Source organism: Maniola hyperantus, chromosome 10 (assembly GCF_902806685.2).
Source record: "Maniola hyperantus chromosome 10, iAphHyp1.2, whole genome shotgun sequence".
Taxonomy (NCBI): Eukaryota; Metazoa; Arthropoda; class Insecta; order Lepidoptera; family Nymphalidae; genus Maniola; species Maniola hyperantus.
Genome location: NC_048545.1, coordinates 1,405,682 through 1,421,674, shown reverse-complemented (window position 1 = coordinate 1,421,674; position 15,993 = coordinate 1,405,682). Strand labels below are relative to the sequence as shown.

At 38.2% G+C, this 15,993-nt stretch overlaps 3 protein-coding genes across 3 annotated transcripts in view; 1 reads left to right on the top strand and 2 right to left on the bottom strand.

The window, feature by feature from the left end:
- LOC117986193 (cadherin-87A-like) overlaps positions 1 to 15,993 on the top strand; it is a 290,214-nt gene that overhangs the window by 77,723 nt on the left and 196,498 nt on the right. The gene's annotated exons all lie outside the window — the stretch shown is intronic.
- LOC117986179 (synaptic vesicle glycoprotein 2C-like) overlaps positions 1 to 15,993 on the bottom strand; it is a 203,569-nt gene that overhangs the window by 45,988 nt on the left and 141,588 nt on the right. The gene's annotated exons all lie outside the window — the stretch shown is intronic.
- LOC117986074 (uncharacterized) lies at positions 2,895 to 5,085 on the bottom strand. Its single transcript, XM_034972894.2, has 4 exons — positions 4,977 to 5,085; positions 4,224 to 4,348; positions 3,496 to 3,617; positions 2,895 to 2,905 (listed from the first exon to the last, which is right to left on the bottom strand). The coding sequence occupies exons 1-4, from the start codon at positions 5,046 to 5,048 to the stop codon at positions 2,895 to 2,897; spliced, it is 330 nt and encodes a 109-aa protein (XP_034828785.2). The 5' UTR covers positions 5,049 to 5,085.

Below are 15,993 nucleotides of genomic sequence, written 5' to 3'. Positions count from 1 at the left end.
GTTTATCACAAAATAAAGGATTTTCCAATAATTTTTTGTTCTGTAACAAGAATGTGCCCAAGACTGGGCCCAAAACTGGTCGGTCTCCTTTAGGTACTTTATATCAAGGTTTTATTAAATTTGCAATGAATAAAGTAATCAAAATATTAGATAATAGGTAGGCGGTGCACTGCCCTTTACATTATCACTACAATCTCTTGTATAGAATAGTTATTATTTCGTTATAGTGTATTATTATCCAATTTGCGGCTATTTTGCGGCCCGCGTATTTTACTTACAATGTGATTATTGATTGATTTATTATGTCATTGTTTATTCATAGGTATAAATCCCGCGAATTGCTATTGCGCTGGAACCATGTCTCATTAACATCTTATCATCGAAATGAAATAAAAATATACCATCAGCGCGAAACTTCAACAGTCTAGTGGTGACGTCACTTAAATGGCGGCCACGCGCATTAGCAGTTGGCGGGACTTTTAAAACTGCTTGATTAACCCTAGGTATAGTACGCGACAGGTCACCCGCACACCCGCACAGCCCTGTGCTAACCGCGGGATAGCACGTGTAGCTTGGGTGTGCGGGACGTCAACCGCGCCTCACAACCCGATCGCCATCTCAACCTGTCGCGTAAGATTGCTCTCTAGAATTCATAGTCAAGTTCATAGTCAAGATAGGAATTATAAGTATATTTCTACGGCTATACTCACGTATCCAGTCGACGTTCTCTGTGACGTTAGCTCGACTAGTTTCGAACCTCCTGCGTTTAACCTTTACCTAACCTTTAGTTACTCCTGCGCTCCGCCTCTGGAAAGTGCGAAAGTCATTTGTGGGAATGAGTGTAATATTTTATAATAAAATTCCACAAGACTTGCCTTTACACAAGTTAAAAAAATGTGTTAAAAGTACCTATGCTCCTAAAAAAAGCATATTATACAGTCGCAGACTATGTAAACGATAAAAAAGCTTGGATTTGACTCGCTCCAGCAATGCACGGGGCTGCAATGGCTTGTATAGTACGGTATAATAACATTGTAAATTGAAAAATTAAAAAGAGCAACCGCCGAGTTTCTTGCTGGTTCTTCTCGGTAGGAATCGCATTCCGAACCAGTGGTAAATTAAAACTACCTGACTATTCATAAGCACTTTTAAAAAGTTTACATGAATAAAAATATAAAAAAAAAAAAAAACCCATTGGGGGGAGCCAATACCGTACCAATGCAATCTCAGTGACGTCTGGATTTCAAACGGGTCGTTCATTAGTATCTAAGAGGTGGCGCTGATTTATTTGATTTCACATGCAACATGGATAGCGTGGTGGACTATGATTTACGAGCAAGCCATTCTATTCTGAGATACCCGTGCTCAGTAGTGAGCCAGCAATGGTTTGATGATGATATGGATATTGACTTTACAAAAGCGAAGTAAGCACACAGGAATTTACTGATTAATACCCAAATGAATGTTGTGAAATTCAAAATGTAGTGCACTTGTTCAAACAATGTGAATGACTGTGAACGCTGTGTGGAATTCAGCAGAAAATTACTTAGTAATTTCCCGTACATACATACAGGGTGTAACCAGAACGCTAGCAAAAACGACGACATGTAAGTAGATGATTACTGATAAGATAACACCAAAAAAAAACGAAAAAATCTGAAAAAAAACATTATTTTATTAAAGTTTACGATAATAATTATATCTAAATATATAAAAGGAAAAGGTGACTGACTGATCTATCAACGCTCAGCTCAAAGTACTGGACGGATCGGGCTGAAATTTGGCATGCAAATAGCTATTATGACGTAGGCATCCGCTAAGAAAGGATTTTTGAAAATTCATCCCCTAAAGAGGTGAAATAGGGATTTCGTGTAGTCCACGCGAACAAAGTCGCGAGCATAAGCTAGTTGCAAAAAAAACGTTGCGTAAGTAGGCCATTCAGAGTCAATACCACGTCGTAGGAGGAGCATTGACCTGAGTTTTGCACGCTATACCTTGCGGGGTTGAAAAATACTAAATCCCTGCTAGTGTTCTGGTTACACCCTGTAGGTAGGTATACCTAGACCTGACCTACCTCATAGTTGCTCAGATTTACAAGAAATCCTACCTCTCTGTCTACCTATCCTACCAAGATAAGTCGGTATCTAGGTCTAGGTACCTAGAGTTCCTTTCCTGCTTTGAGCTTTCCAGATAAGGCTATAACAAGTAGTTTTTTCCAAAAACACTCCCGTCCGAAACCTCATAAGTAGGTACTTAATATAATTTAAATAAAATCTATTCAACGAGGTACCATTTGATGGTGTAAACCAATAACTTTTTTTTTTGCTTTCGTAGGTATTTCATATTCAGGAAGTTAAGTACCTACCTAGTTTTTTTATTTGTTTTTAAAATGGCTGCACTCTCACAGACAGGGGAACAGGCCAACAGGACGAAAATGTAAGGCCCGGTTTCCATCTAAGCAGACCGAACCTGAGAATATGAGGTGTGTTCAGTCGACCAATCAGATTTTTTAAAGAGGAACCGGAGCCCCTAATTTAACTACGTTAGGGTACCTACCGTTGAAAAAAAAAGTGTTAGCATTTAAAAAAAAATAACCTCTAAAATGCAGACTTTTTTATTTTCACAATATTATTAGGTACAAAATTGGTTGATAAATAATAATTCATTTAAATTACATAAACATAAATTATTGTTTTTAATTTAAGAATTAACAGGAACAATACCAGCTTGATAGACTGAAATGATAAGGAACCCTATTGCGTAAACAAGAAGGACTGCATCCATAGCAGTGGCGAATATTTCCCTCGTGAAATGACTATGAAAGAGGCTTCCAATGTTACACCGCATATGGGTGCATGCTCTAGCCATTTGAGACAATATCAACTCCATGAAGTTCAGTACTGCACTAAAAACAAAACAAAAAATCAAAAAACTAAAAAAAAACAGGGGCCAATATTCTGACTATTACGCTATATTCGCTTATTTTTTAACAAAACGGCGAATACACATTATTTTATGAAAGCACCCTCTAGTGAAAATAGTGTGTACTACGTACCTACTTAACGAAAATTTTTATATTTCATAAAGTTTACAGCGCTTTTAATAGATGACGCTAGGCTTTAAATAGGCCTTTTCAATAATGACAACAAAACAGTTATTATTCTTTCATTGATTTTAATTATTGATAACGATTATTATTATAAAATCGGTAGAGGCCTTATTGTTGTTTTCTTGTTATATCTTACTGTTTCCCAAGTTCCAATTCCCAAAGGAAAAAAGGTGAACTATTTATGTGAGCGCCATCTAGCCGTAGCCTCTTAGCTTCGTAGTGACGCTGGTATCTAGCTGAACTTTTGCTTGTTTCCCAAGGGAAAAATATTTCTTGTAGAAGTTTAGAATGTTTTCACTAGATGGTGATAGTAGTACTTTAAATTTTAACTAAAGAAAGAAAATAATAAGTATTATGAAAGTATTATTACTTTTGGGAACATCTACAGCGGTTGGTGTCGGTGATGTTAAGCAGGGGCATCATGAGAGCCAGGATGTGCCATACGCTGGTGTCAGGAAGCGGGGCCTCCATGTCTGTTGCCAGAGTAGAACGCTGCGTCAACGTTGGCCTGGGAAAACAATTTACCTTGCAAGTACTTACATTGGCCAATCTATCTAGTGATCTAAGATACATTAAAAATACTTGTCCTGAGTGACTGACTGTACTACCAAATCAGTGCTTCTAGATTTATTGAAAATTCAATTCAACCCTTAAGGGGATGAAAATTTGTATGAAAATCGGTTCAGGGTTTAGATAAGGTTAGGATAACAAACAGGTGTATCTCTACTTTTGGAAATTCAGTCAGTGGATTTGTTACGAAAACTTAAAACTAAAGCTAAGAGTGTTCCAAACGCGCCCAGGTCCTGAGTTCGATTCCCAGGTCGGGCTAAAATAGTCAGATAAGTACCTACCTACTGTGTTTATCTTTTTCTGTTCAGAAATTTTCAGTACTATCCTGGAGTTAGAAAGTTGATTTTGTGATTCAAGCCCGTGCCTCGGGGCGCAACAGACGCAAGCCGTCAGTCTTGCGTCTGATGCGCCTCCGATCATGTCGGATTGCCGTCGCATCAGACTATGAGAGTAAGGGAATCTTTCGTGCTGGCTAGTCTCTGTGGAGATCTGCCACGGTGGCTGAAGTTCGGTCAGCAGGATATTGTCTGACTCCACACATTACCTGCTTCCTTGGATCCCCGTGGTCTGTGTGGGCGAGAGGCCGCCTATCCATTGCTCCACCTGGCTGCTCATCAGGCTCTCGTCACAGGCCATGGTGTACAAAGACGAATCTTGCGGACTGTTTGGCTGTATGTGTTGAAAAGAACGGTATTGCGGCTTAATAGACAGAGTAAACCGACAGTACGCGGCCGAAAGTAATGTACATCGACCTTCAGAAGGAGATAGCTTTAGAGACCGACAAAACGTCATATAGGTATGAGTGTCAGAGACAACGCTCTACAAAGCTGAAATGTCATTCTAAAGGCCGATGTACATTACTTTCGGCCGCGTAATGTAAGCTAGATCAACGGGTTGGGAAGCTGAAGTGACATGGGCAGGACACATAGTTCGAAAAACCAATAGGTGGACGTTGGGGTCCCAATGTGCTAAAATGGCGACATCACATCGGAAAGCGCAGCGTTGAAAGACCCTCCACTAAGTGGACAGACGACATCAAATGTACCGCAGGAGCCAAGCTGGATTCAGGCGGCACAAGATCTACCTAACTGCCAAATTTCATGATTCCAGGTCAACCCCATAGGTTTTCTTGACAGACACGACGGACAGACGGACAGACAGACAGACAACAAAGTGATATAGGGGTTCCGTTTATCCTTTTGAGGTACGGAGTACGGTAATAGTGCGTTATGGCAATATGGATATTGGAAACCTGTATCTGACTGTCTCCATCATCTAGCAGTTCAAGTGTGGCGACCTTAGGATCGAACACATTGTTTCCCGAAACAGCATCCAAGGCATCTTCTCCAAATTCTCTCACGACTGCCATAGTTTCAATGAGTTTTGCTACGTATTTGCCAATTCATTGATAAGATTTCTAGAGCTGTAGTCTAAAATAATTGCAGTGATACCCTTAGTTAAGTACGACCTCCTATTTGGGGGTTGGGGGTTCAATTACTATCTTACCCTAATATAATAAGAGTCAGGAGTGGAAGCTTGGTAGAGTTGATTTTTGTACAGAACTGGGTATTCATATAAGTACCTATTCCATATTCACTTTAGCGCATGCCAAAAATAAATGTAACTATTTATGGTATAGCTACCTATGTGAAATTAATCAATATTTTTGCATACCTACTTATTTTTGGTATTTTTCTTGCTGAACTTCATTGCTTTGGACTAGCGAAACCAATAATTAATCTATGCAAATCTATCTTTGGACATGCTTTGGACTTTGATAGACTTGAAAGCTGAGCATGAAAGACTTCATGGATGTCATAAAAAAAAAGTTGTCTAATCTATTTTTTTATGACATTATCTCTATGGTCTGATTTTTAGACGTGAGCAGGATTCCGTAAAAATCCGAAAAAAAAATCAGTATTTTTCAGAACTTTCATCCGAGCCAAAAATAATGCATAATTAATAAATATTTTCGAACAAATGAACATGAACAATACGTAGGTACCTACCTAAGCTGTGATAGGCTAGTCGTTAGACGTCCGCCTCTGGGGGTTCGGTCACGCACCTCTAACTTTTCGGAGTTATAGGTACCTGTGTTTTTTAGCAATTAAATATCACTTACTTTGCCAGCGTGGTAGACTATGGCCAAAACCCTTCTCATTCTTCAGTAGTAAGCCGAGTTGATCACACTATCCTAAATCAATGATTGATCATGATAAAATAATGATTATGATGAACAATACGTACTTACCAAAAGAAAAGTTCTGCGTCCTGACCCACAATACCGGATAGGGAATAAAAAGGATTTATAGGTATAGTACGCGACAGGTCGAGATGGCAATCGGGGTATGAGGCGGCACATCCGCACAACACCGGTTAGCGCAGCTTGTGCGGGTGTGCGGGGCGTCCTCACCCCGATTACCATCTCGTCCTGTCGCGCAATATATTATTATATCCCCGCGGATGAAATCGCGGGAAAGAGCTAGTATTAGATAATAATAATTAGCCACACTTGACTGACCAATTAAATTAAATTATCAGCAGATATCCACAAACAGTATTAATTCGTTAATTCGGTAGCCCGTGGCGGAATATACTCACTACAAAAGTTACCTTTTTTCAAACCACTTTATTCTATTCTTTATGTCATTCTTTGTGTGGTCTGTGTAAAAAGGCGCGAACCGCTGGAAGTCATTGTTCGAACACGATTTGAATTTGGAACGCGGACGTCCCGCCGTTTCATTATTCGCGGGTGCCGATGTGAAAAAAGTTTTTTTATTGTCAATTGATTTGGAGTTTTTTAAATTAGGTCTTTTAACGTAGCAAGTTCGAGTAGGCTCTATAAAATCTGCTATCTCCTTCTAAAGGTCGATGTAGGTACTGTAACAAGTTTTTTTTAAGGAATATTGGCCAAGTTAATTTCTGACTAATATTCCCTCCAATTAAGCGTAAAGCTTGTGCTAGGAGTACCTGCGAAAATAGTGCAACGGGTGGGATTTGAACCGGCGACCTTGCGGTTTTCTGTCCGTTCCTTTAGGCTGAGATCTATAGAGCGCACTCTGACTTAGCTTAGACGAGTTAAAACGGGATCTCTCACACAAATCTCTGAGCAAAGTCAAAGTGCTCTCTCTATAGATCTCAGGCCTAGTCTAGTGCTATCTTTTTCCGCAGGGAGCATTATGAAACAGGTAGCGAGTCAACATACAGTACGCGGCAGAAAGTAATGTACATCGGCCTTTAGAATGACATTTCGGCTTTGTAGAGCGTTATCTCTGTCACTCATACCTATATGACGTTTTGTCGGTCTCAACGACAGAGACAATGCACCAGAAATCTGCTATCTCCTTCTAAATGTCGAGATTGTGGACAACAGAATTAAATCTGTATTCAGCTTTACTGTTAAATTATATAAAATAGCAGGTTACTACCTTGTCACCACTTGATGACTTAATCAGGACATCCCGTGATCGCGTTAGTGTCAATCACGGCCATAACCATAATCATAATCACACGATGATCATACCATAATAATCGCGCGATAATCATAATCACACCATCATTTCATCATTTCGCGAAATCGCAATCTGTTCTATGGTATCATAAAATTTCCTTGTGATTCGCCTGGAGGCAAAGAAGTGCGATTGTTTATAATAATACTAGCTGAGCCCGTGACTTCGTCCGCGTAGATTTGGGTTTTTGAAACTCCCGTGAGAAATGTGTGATAGCCTAGTGATTAGGACGTCCACCTTCTAGTCGGAGGTCGCGGGTTCCATCCCGGGCACGCACCTCTAACTTCTCGGCGTTATGTGCGTTTTAAGAAATTAAATATCACTCGCTTTAACGGTGAAGGAAAACATCGTGAGGAAACCTGCATGCCTGAGAGTTCTCCATAATGTTCTCAAATGAGTGTGAAGTCTACCCATCCGCACATGGCCAGCGTGGTAGACTATGGCCAAAACTCTTCTCACTCTGAGAGGAGACCCGTGCTCTGTAGTGAGCCGGCGGCGATGGGTTGATCATGATGATGATGATGAAATAGTAAGTAAGTAATCAATCAGTCTGTTATTTACTCAACATGGAATCAAATCTAGGACCTTAGCCGCTGGCCGTAAACACGTCAAAAAGAACAATCGACTATATAAAATAATCAATTTAGATTTCTCAGCATAGACAGATTCTGATGTGCGAAGTGCGAATTGCGAAGGTTAAAAAAACCGGCCAAGTGCGAGTCAGACTCACGCACCGAGGGTTCCGTACTATACAGTCGTATTTTTGCGACATTTTGCACTAACATTTTGAAAAACTATTATGCGTAAAAAATAAATAATAATTCTGTTTTAGCATGTACAGGTAAAGCCCTTTCATATGATAACCCACTTGGTAAAGTTATCTTACTTTGAAAATTGTAAAAACTAATTATTTGTTCATGAACACATTTAATTTTTTTTGTGATGTACCTAATCACAAATTCACGGTTTTCAGATTTATTCCTAATACATGTTCTACTATAAGACTTACCTACCTACTAAATTTCATGATTCTAGCCTATAGGTCAACGAGAAGAAGTAACCTATAATTTTTTTTTATTCAATTAAACTTTTACAAGTATTTTTGAATCGTCAGATGCTTCTACCACTGGTTCGGAATGTCTTATAGGTTTTAATTCCCTTTTCTTGACAGACAAGATAGACAGACAACGAAAGTGATCCTATAAGGGTCCCTCCTTTCTTTTTGAGGTACGGAACTCTAAAAAACTGGCAGTCTTCATCAATTTCCCGACCAGTAGCGACACCCCGCGGTGACCCGCGTCGGCTTCCGTGGTCAAGACATTCGTGATCAAGTGTGATCGATTTGTGGGAAAAAAAAACAACTTTCGATGGACTTTCGATTTTGCACGCCCACTCGATACGTGCAAAAAACGTTGACGAGGAACGACGTTTAATATTCAAGGAATCTATCATCATCATCATCATCACCGGCTCACTACAGAGTACGAGTCTCCACTCAAATTGAGAAGGGTTTTCACAGTCTACCACGCTGGCCATGTGCGGATTGATAGGACTTCAGACAGTTTTGAGAACACTATGGAGAACTCTCAGTCTCAGGCATGCAGGTTTCCTCACGATGTGTGATATTTAATTAATAAAAACGCACATAACTCCGAAAAGTTAGAGGTGGGAGGCCTCGGCCGTGGCTCGATACCACCCTAGGGGCAAAGCTATGCCGAAAAGCGATTTAAAGTTCCGGTACGATGCCGTGTAATAACTGCCATACTCCATCCAGATTAGCCTGCTTCCATCTTAGGGCCGGTTGTTTCAACAAACTTTGACGGACACGTAACCTTTAAATATGGCGCTAACGAACGTAAGTAAAGAAAAAGCGTTGATTCAGCATCTATTAGCGCTAACGTTCGTTAAAAAGTTACGTTTACGTTAACCAGTGCTGGTGCCATTGGTGATCGTCAAATCAGTTCGTAACTTCATACTTCTTACAAACGGAATATTTTATTTACAAAATTATACTGGAATCAATTTAATTCAAAGCTTTTAATGGTAGTTTTTTTGAAGATGAAAGAGAGTTTGTAAGAAAGAAAAAGTGTTTAAAATGCGAAGTAGCAATATTAATAACTATGTATATAATTTAATATACTTAAAATGAAATAAAAAAAGGATACGGAGAAGTAAGTTAATTTTTAGGGTTAGTTTCGCAACCAAAATAACAATGACGAACAGTTTTTTGTACAATGAAGCAACGCACTTAAATTAACAGATGTTAAAGTTCGTCTACGTCTGTTAAATTTTAACGAACGTATCTTACGAAAACCAATGGTTTGAAACAACCGGCCCTATGACTGCATCATCACTTACCACCAGGTGACATTGCAGTCAAAGGCTAACTTGTATATGAATAAAAAAAAGTTTAACAAGCTTCGAACCTACGGCTTTTCGTATTTCCACCCCTTACACCATTCAGCTATTGATGTATCCGAGCCGCCTCTAATGACAACATTTATCCTATCATCCCATTTAATAAAGTAAACAGCTAGGTAAATATTTGATCGAATAAAAAACCCCCATATGTTAGCTTAATAAATTCGGAATCAACCCTTTATTTGCCGACAAGGTATCGTTTAGACCCCTATTATAATATTAATGCTAAACAAACAAGGAATTTTTGCCTCGGAATGACTTCATCATCAAGCTTTGGCCCAGTAATCTGTTTAGAGAGAAAAAAATGCGTTTTTGATAACGGAGTCGATAGATGTAAAAATTTTTTTTTTAAATCAATGAGTAGGTAGATATTATGCAAGATTAAAGTCTTCGAGCAGTGCGTATTGCCAGTGATGACATATAGATCCGACTCGGATCTATATAATATAGTTAGCGTACGCTAACTATAGGGAGGTACATATCATTAAGAAAACTCAGTCACTCAACGGGCGATAAAGAGAGCTGTATTTGGTGTTTCTCTACGTGCGTGATCAAATCAGAAATGAGGAGAACCAGAGAAATCGATACAGGTCAACGGGTTGCGAAACTTAAGTGGAAATGGGCAGGGCACATAGTTCAAAAACCGATGGACGTTGGGGTCCGAAGATGATAAAATGGCACCTTGCACCAGAAAATAAGTTAGCAAAGTTATAAGATTTGTTTTTCAAAAATCGTAACTTTGCAATTGGCATGCGGAAAACTGTAGTCTAAAATCCAGTTTATGAAAGTATCAAAAAGTTATTCTTTCAGCACTGTTTGTGATTTGATTACACTGAGTGTGGATTATATTATAGTTTCATTTAAGTCATTATATTTTTTCATTTCAATACAAGTAATAAAGAAAAGTAGAAAGTAGCGCCAGTGGTAGAAAAGATGAAGGGTAATAGGCTGGCATGATATGGGCATTGGGCATGTAATGCGGAGGGAAGAAAGCCATGCCACTAGAAGAATGTTAAATATGTACGTGGAAGGTAAAAGAGGAGAGGACGACCAAAGAAAAGGTGGATGGATAGATTGCGTGAATAAGGATATGCGTTAACTGATGACAGAAATGAGAGGAAGAAAAAGACCCCACGTAGCGTGGGATAAGGTATGCAAGAAGAAGAAGACAAGTCAGCCCTTGACTGTGATCTCACCTCGTGGTTAGCGATGACTGATGATGCATCGGTTTCTACGCGGCATAGGAACGCTAAATCGCTTGGCGGCATGGCTTTGCCGATAGGGTGGTAACTAAGCCCAGCCGAAACCTCCTGTCAGATCAAAAATTTAGTAGTTTAGTTTGTTTAACCCTTAGCAATCCCTGATTGATATAATTATGTCTCTTTTTTACAGCTAGGCGGGTTAAAAAGGGTTAACTCTTTACTATCGTTTAGCCCACTATACTTAGTTCGCGCTTCGATTTATGGAAATTAACATTTTCAACCGGAGCTTGATCTTTGATCACATCATTTCGGTTTTTTGTCCCATTTTGGAGAAATTGTGACTTTGATTCTAGGAAATTAAGTGATTGTTTGAAGTTTTTGGTTTAATGGTGTTTTAATTTGTGGAAAAAGTAGAAGGCAAATAATGACTAGCATAGTAGGTATCTGTGAATTCGCTCATTATGAGAATAGATCCCTTGAAAACTTTTAATAGTAATTCGGGGGTCCGAGATTCAATCCCGAGTCTCTAACTTTTGGGAGTTACCCATGTGCGTTTTAAGCAATGCTTTAACGGTGAAGAATATCGTGAGGAAACCTGCATGCCTGAGAATTCTCCATAATGTTCTCAAAGGTGTGTGAACTTGTGAAGTTTGCCTATTCGCATTTGGTGCACCTTTCTTACCTTTCTTGTTCAGAGAGAAGACCCGTGCTCAGTAGTGGGCTGGCGATGGGTTGATGATGATAATGGCCGTGAATTTGTCCGCGTGTGTTGAGGTTTTTTTAAAATCCCTTTGGGTTATTTTAAAAAATCTCTTTGATTTTCAGGGACAAAAGTAGCCTATGTCCATCTCTGTCCAAAACTCGTCAAATGGTGGACCGTGAAAAGCTAGCAGACATACAAACACACTTCCGCATTTAAATAGGTATGATTATTTATACCTAATATTCATAATAGGTACCTACCTAACCTACTTATGTGATGACATATGTATCCGAGACATGGTCGCTAACTATGGGCCTCATAAGAAAGCTCAGAGTCACTCAGCGGGCGATGGAGAGAGCTATGCTTGGAGTTTCTCTACGTGATCAAATCAGAAATGAGGAGATCCGTAGGAGAACTAGAGTAACCGACATAGCTAGCTCAACGGGTTGCGAAGCTGAAGTGGCAATGGGCAGGGCACATATATCGTACAACCGATAGACGTTGGGATCCCAAGGTGCTGGAATGGCGACCTCGCACCGGAAGACGCAGCGTTGGAAGACCCCCCACTAGGTTGACGGACGACATCAGACGAGTCGCAGGGAGCCGCTGGATTCAGGCGGCGCAAGACCGTGGCGTGTGGAAGTCCCTACAAGAGAGTAGAGACCTATGTCCAGCAGTGGACGTCTATTGGTTGATGATGATGATGATGTAGTATGTAAGTATTTCTTTAGAAAGTATACTTAGCAATTGATAATGCGATACGATACAGCAGCGGCACGATTCGTCTTCCCATCACAATTTCCTGCAATAAACTACCAACTACACAAACGTTAAACAAAAATCCACCATAATCCATATGTTATACGAAAACAAAACAAAAAACCCCTATAGATTTCCAATATCCGGTACGAACTGACAAAATTTCGAATTACCTTCGCCTCCGCGTCAAAGCCTACCACGTGCTTGCGCACGCGCACAAATACAACTTTTTTTTGCAATACAGCATTCAAATAATAGTACTACCGACTAATGAGAGTTTCCCTCTCTTTCCTGTAAATGGATTTGTATATTTGGGTGAAAGGGAACAGGGACGCGACAGTTGGTTTGGCGTCTGCCACTACCATATGTTGTTGAGGTTTCCAGAATTACGGTTGAAAGATGGCGATTTTCTATATTATTCGTGTCTCATTTGGTCTATTCAGTTTTGAGTGTAATTTTTGCAAAACTGTCACGCAAGGAAGTTCAGGGAGTTCCTGGTACGATCAGTTTGTATGTCCAAGATGAGGATGTCGGAGGTGAACACGTTTTAGGACTAACGTAACGTAATGACTATTGCCACTGGGTAGCTAAGCACATAGCCAAGAAAGTACACTGTATCTGAAGATATAACTGTACTTTCAAAAATCTAAAATAACCAGGTTGGAACATAAAAACTATTTACTATGACTTATGGATGCCTTTCTTAGTTTTATTGTCTGTTTTCTTTGTTTGCTTATATTAATTTCCTACTTTTCTGTTAATCATAATACTTACTTACTTATATACCTACGTCCTACATGGACCTCGATCACCTTAGAATACACAAGAGGTACCTACCTAGAATAATATGTTGAACGAAATATATTTTTACTAGGTTATCCGCTTTAAAAAAATGAAACCTCCAGCTCCCTCAGGTGCGAGGGCTGTCGGGACGTCAAAGGGATGCGCACGAGTCGACTCTGCCATATGTCGCTCGGCCTTCTGGGTGCCCCACCCCTATATACAATATGTTTGTTATACAAAGGTATATTTCATTCGTATGAATATAAATAATAATATACCTACCAACTACGAATTTTACTATTTAAAACATGTCAAAGAAAGATTTAAGATGCTGATCTTAGGAAAAAGACCTGCTGTGAAAAGGTTGACAAAAACTTTTGTCAATACATATTATATCTAAATATATAAAATGAAAAGGTGACCGACTGACTGACTGACTGATCTATCAACGCACAGCTCAAACTACTGGACGGATCGGGCTGAAATTTGGCATGCAGATAGCTATTATGATGTAGGCATCCGCTAAGAAAGGGTTCGAAATTTGTATTCGCGAGCATAAGCTAGTTGACTAGCATATGATTAAAGCCGATTTCGAACTACGGGATATAAATAATTATTATTCTAAAAATTAGTAGGTACGAGTTCTTACGAATGTTGGGAACGTTAAAACGGACTATATTATAATTTATATCCCGTAGTGTGAAATAAACATAACTCATATTTAGCATGTATATATTTACTAATATTATATCACATCACTTTAATTCATTTCAATTTATAATTACACACATCAGTTCAAATTGTTACAAAAGTTTTTAAACAGCCATTTTTAAGTAAAAAAAACGATTCCTGATCATAATATTTATCCATCGATGCGAATATTTTATATTAGAATGTAAAATAGAAAATGCCTACTTACCTAAATAAGTCTATTTAATTATTAAGTATTTATTTTATTTATTTATTTTATATCTAATTAGAACGGCAGTGCCACTTACACTAACTAGATGATTAATAATAAATTTAAATACAAATAAAGGTACAAGAAAAAAGACATAAAATACAAAACGATAAAAGATCAAAGAATTTTGAATAATTAAGTATAATTAAGTATAATTTTGACATATTTTTTTTTATTTCTATAATGATCTAGTATATTTTTAATCTATTACTTTTATGTCTCTGCCCAAAATAAAACGGCATAAAACTTTTTAGCGACATTTTGGGGCAGCGGAACCGTTTTGATTTTTTGTGCCAAATTTTATGGGTTATTAAAACAAATTAGTGCTAATGTTTTGTGTGAAAAAAGCTGTACAATTTATTAGTTTCCTAAACAATAAAATTAGCTACTATCGACTGATCTAAATGGTTGGTAGCGAAATACTGCAGAGGCAGCGATGTCGTAAAGATAAACAGTTTCAGTCGCAAAGATAAAGATTGCATTATGACTTCCACATCCGAAAGTGTCTGTTTGTTGGTTTAAAGTTTTTACTTCTTTAGGCTTCAATTATTCAACCGACTTCAATGAAACTCAGCACTACTCAGAGCAAATAAATTAGGCAAATTTATCGAAACAAAATTTGTGTTGTTTAAGACTTTTTGCAATTTCACAGTTCATAAATTGATTTGTTGTTTAAATTAAGAACTTCATAATTATTTTTATTAGTCTTGATAAAGATGGTTTAAAAAGAAAGAAGATTTCTATTGATCTAAATTAAAAATCGTACAATTCCTAAACAGTAGTTTTAGTAAGGGTCACTGGTAGAGATCTCTCATAGAGATAAGTGCTTCCCTGCACTTTTACTCTCTTTTTCTCTTTATTGTAAATGTTGTTAGTACATATTAAAATCGGTATTTCTTATTATAAATGCGAAAGTGTGTTTGTTTGTTGGTTTGTCCTTCAATCACGTCGCAACGACGCAACGGATTGACGTGATTTTTGCATGGGTATAGAGAAAGACCTGGAGCACTGACATAGGCTACTTTATATTCCAGAAAATCAAAGAGTTCCCACGGGAATTTTATAAACCTAATTCCACGCAGATGAAGTCGCGGGCATCAGCTAGTAAATAATAAATAAATTAATTGGTTAAAATTATTTATCGCTGTTCTTCTTTTACTAAAACATAGTCATGGTCATTTAGATGTAATTTTTTTAATTTCTTTAAATAAAATGAAAATTGTTTTCAACAGGAAATCAAACCTAGAACCTCTTGTAGTAATATCGATCTCCATAACTTTCTTCTAGGAAAATGACCAACCTATCAGTCCAAAAAAACAATAACTTAACACCTTAACGTGTTAATAAGTGTAGAACATGGTTTCAAACCAGCATAACTATGACGATTCGATGACGAAAAATAAACTGTAAATTATAATGCGTAAGACTCAAATTTCTTTAACCTTATCCTACTTAAGCATACAGAAAAAAATTAAATGAAAATATATCTTAGATTGATAGATTTAAAGTTCATATTTTTAAAACACATGGTTATTAAAGAGCTGTGGACATATCTATTGTCAAATGAAATGACTCCACTCGTTTTGTGAAACATTTATCGGCGCGTGGACACAATAAATTGTGTTTTATTGCCCACTTTAGCGTCGAACTATCGATATGGTCAGCCTTTTGACTACTTCATTCGGCAGCCGTATTTATGGTGACCTGTACGCTTAGTATAAGATTTTACGTCTCACCAAACGTTTCTAGAATTCGAGAGTCGAAATACAATAACGAGCCTTGAATTGAAGGCAAAAATGTAATGCCACTGATTTTGATTTGGCAACGTTTCCCTCGGAGCGCTGGCTGTAGATGTGTAGACAAACTTGAGCTTTAAAATATTGCAGTTAAGATCCAGTTTACTATAACGCGGAAGTGTTTCGACACTCGAAAATCTTGTGTACTAAGCGTTCTGTTCAAGTCAAATGAGATGAAAA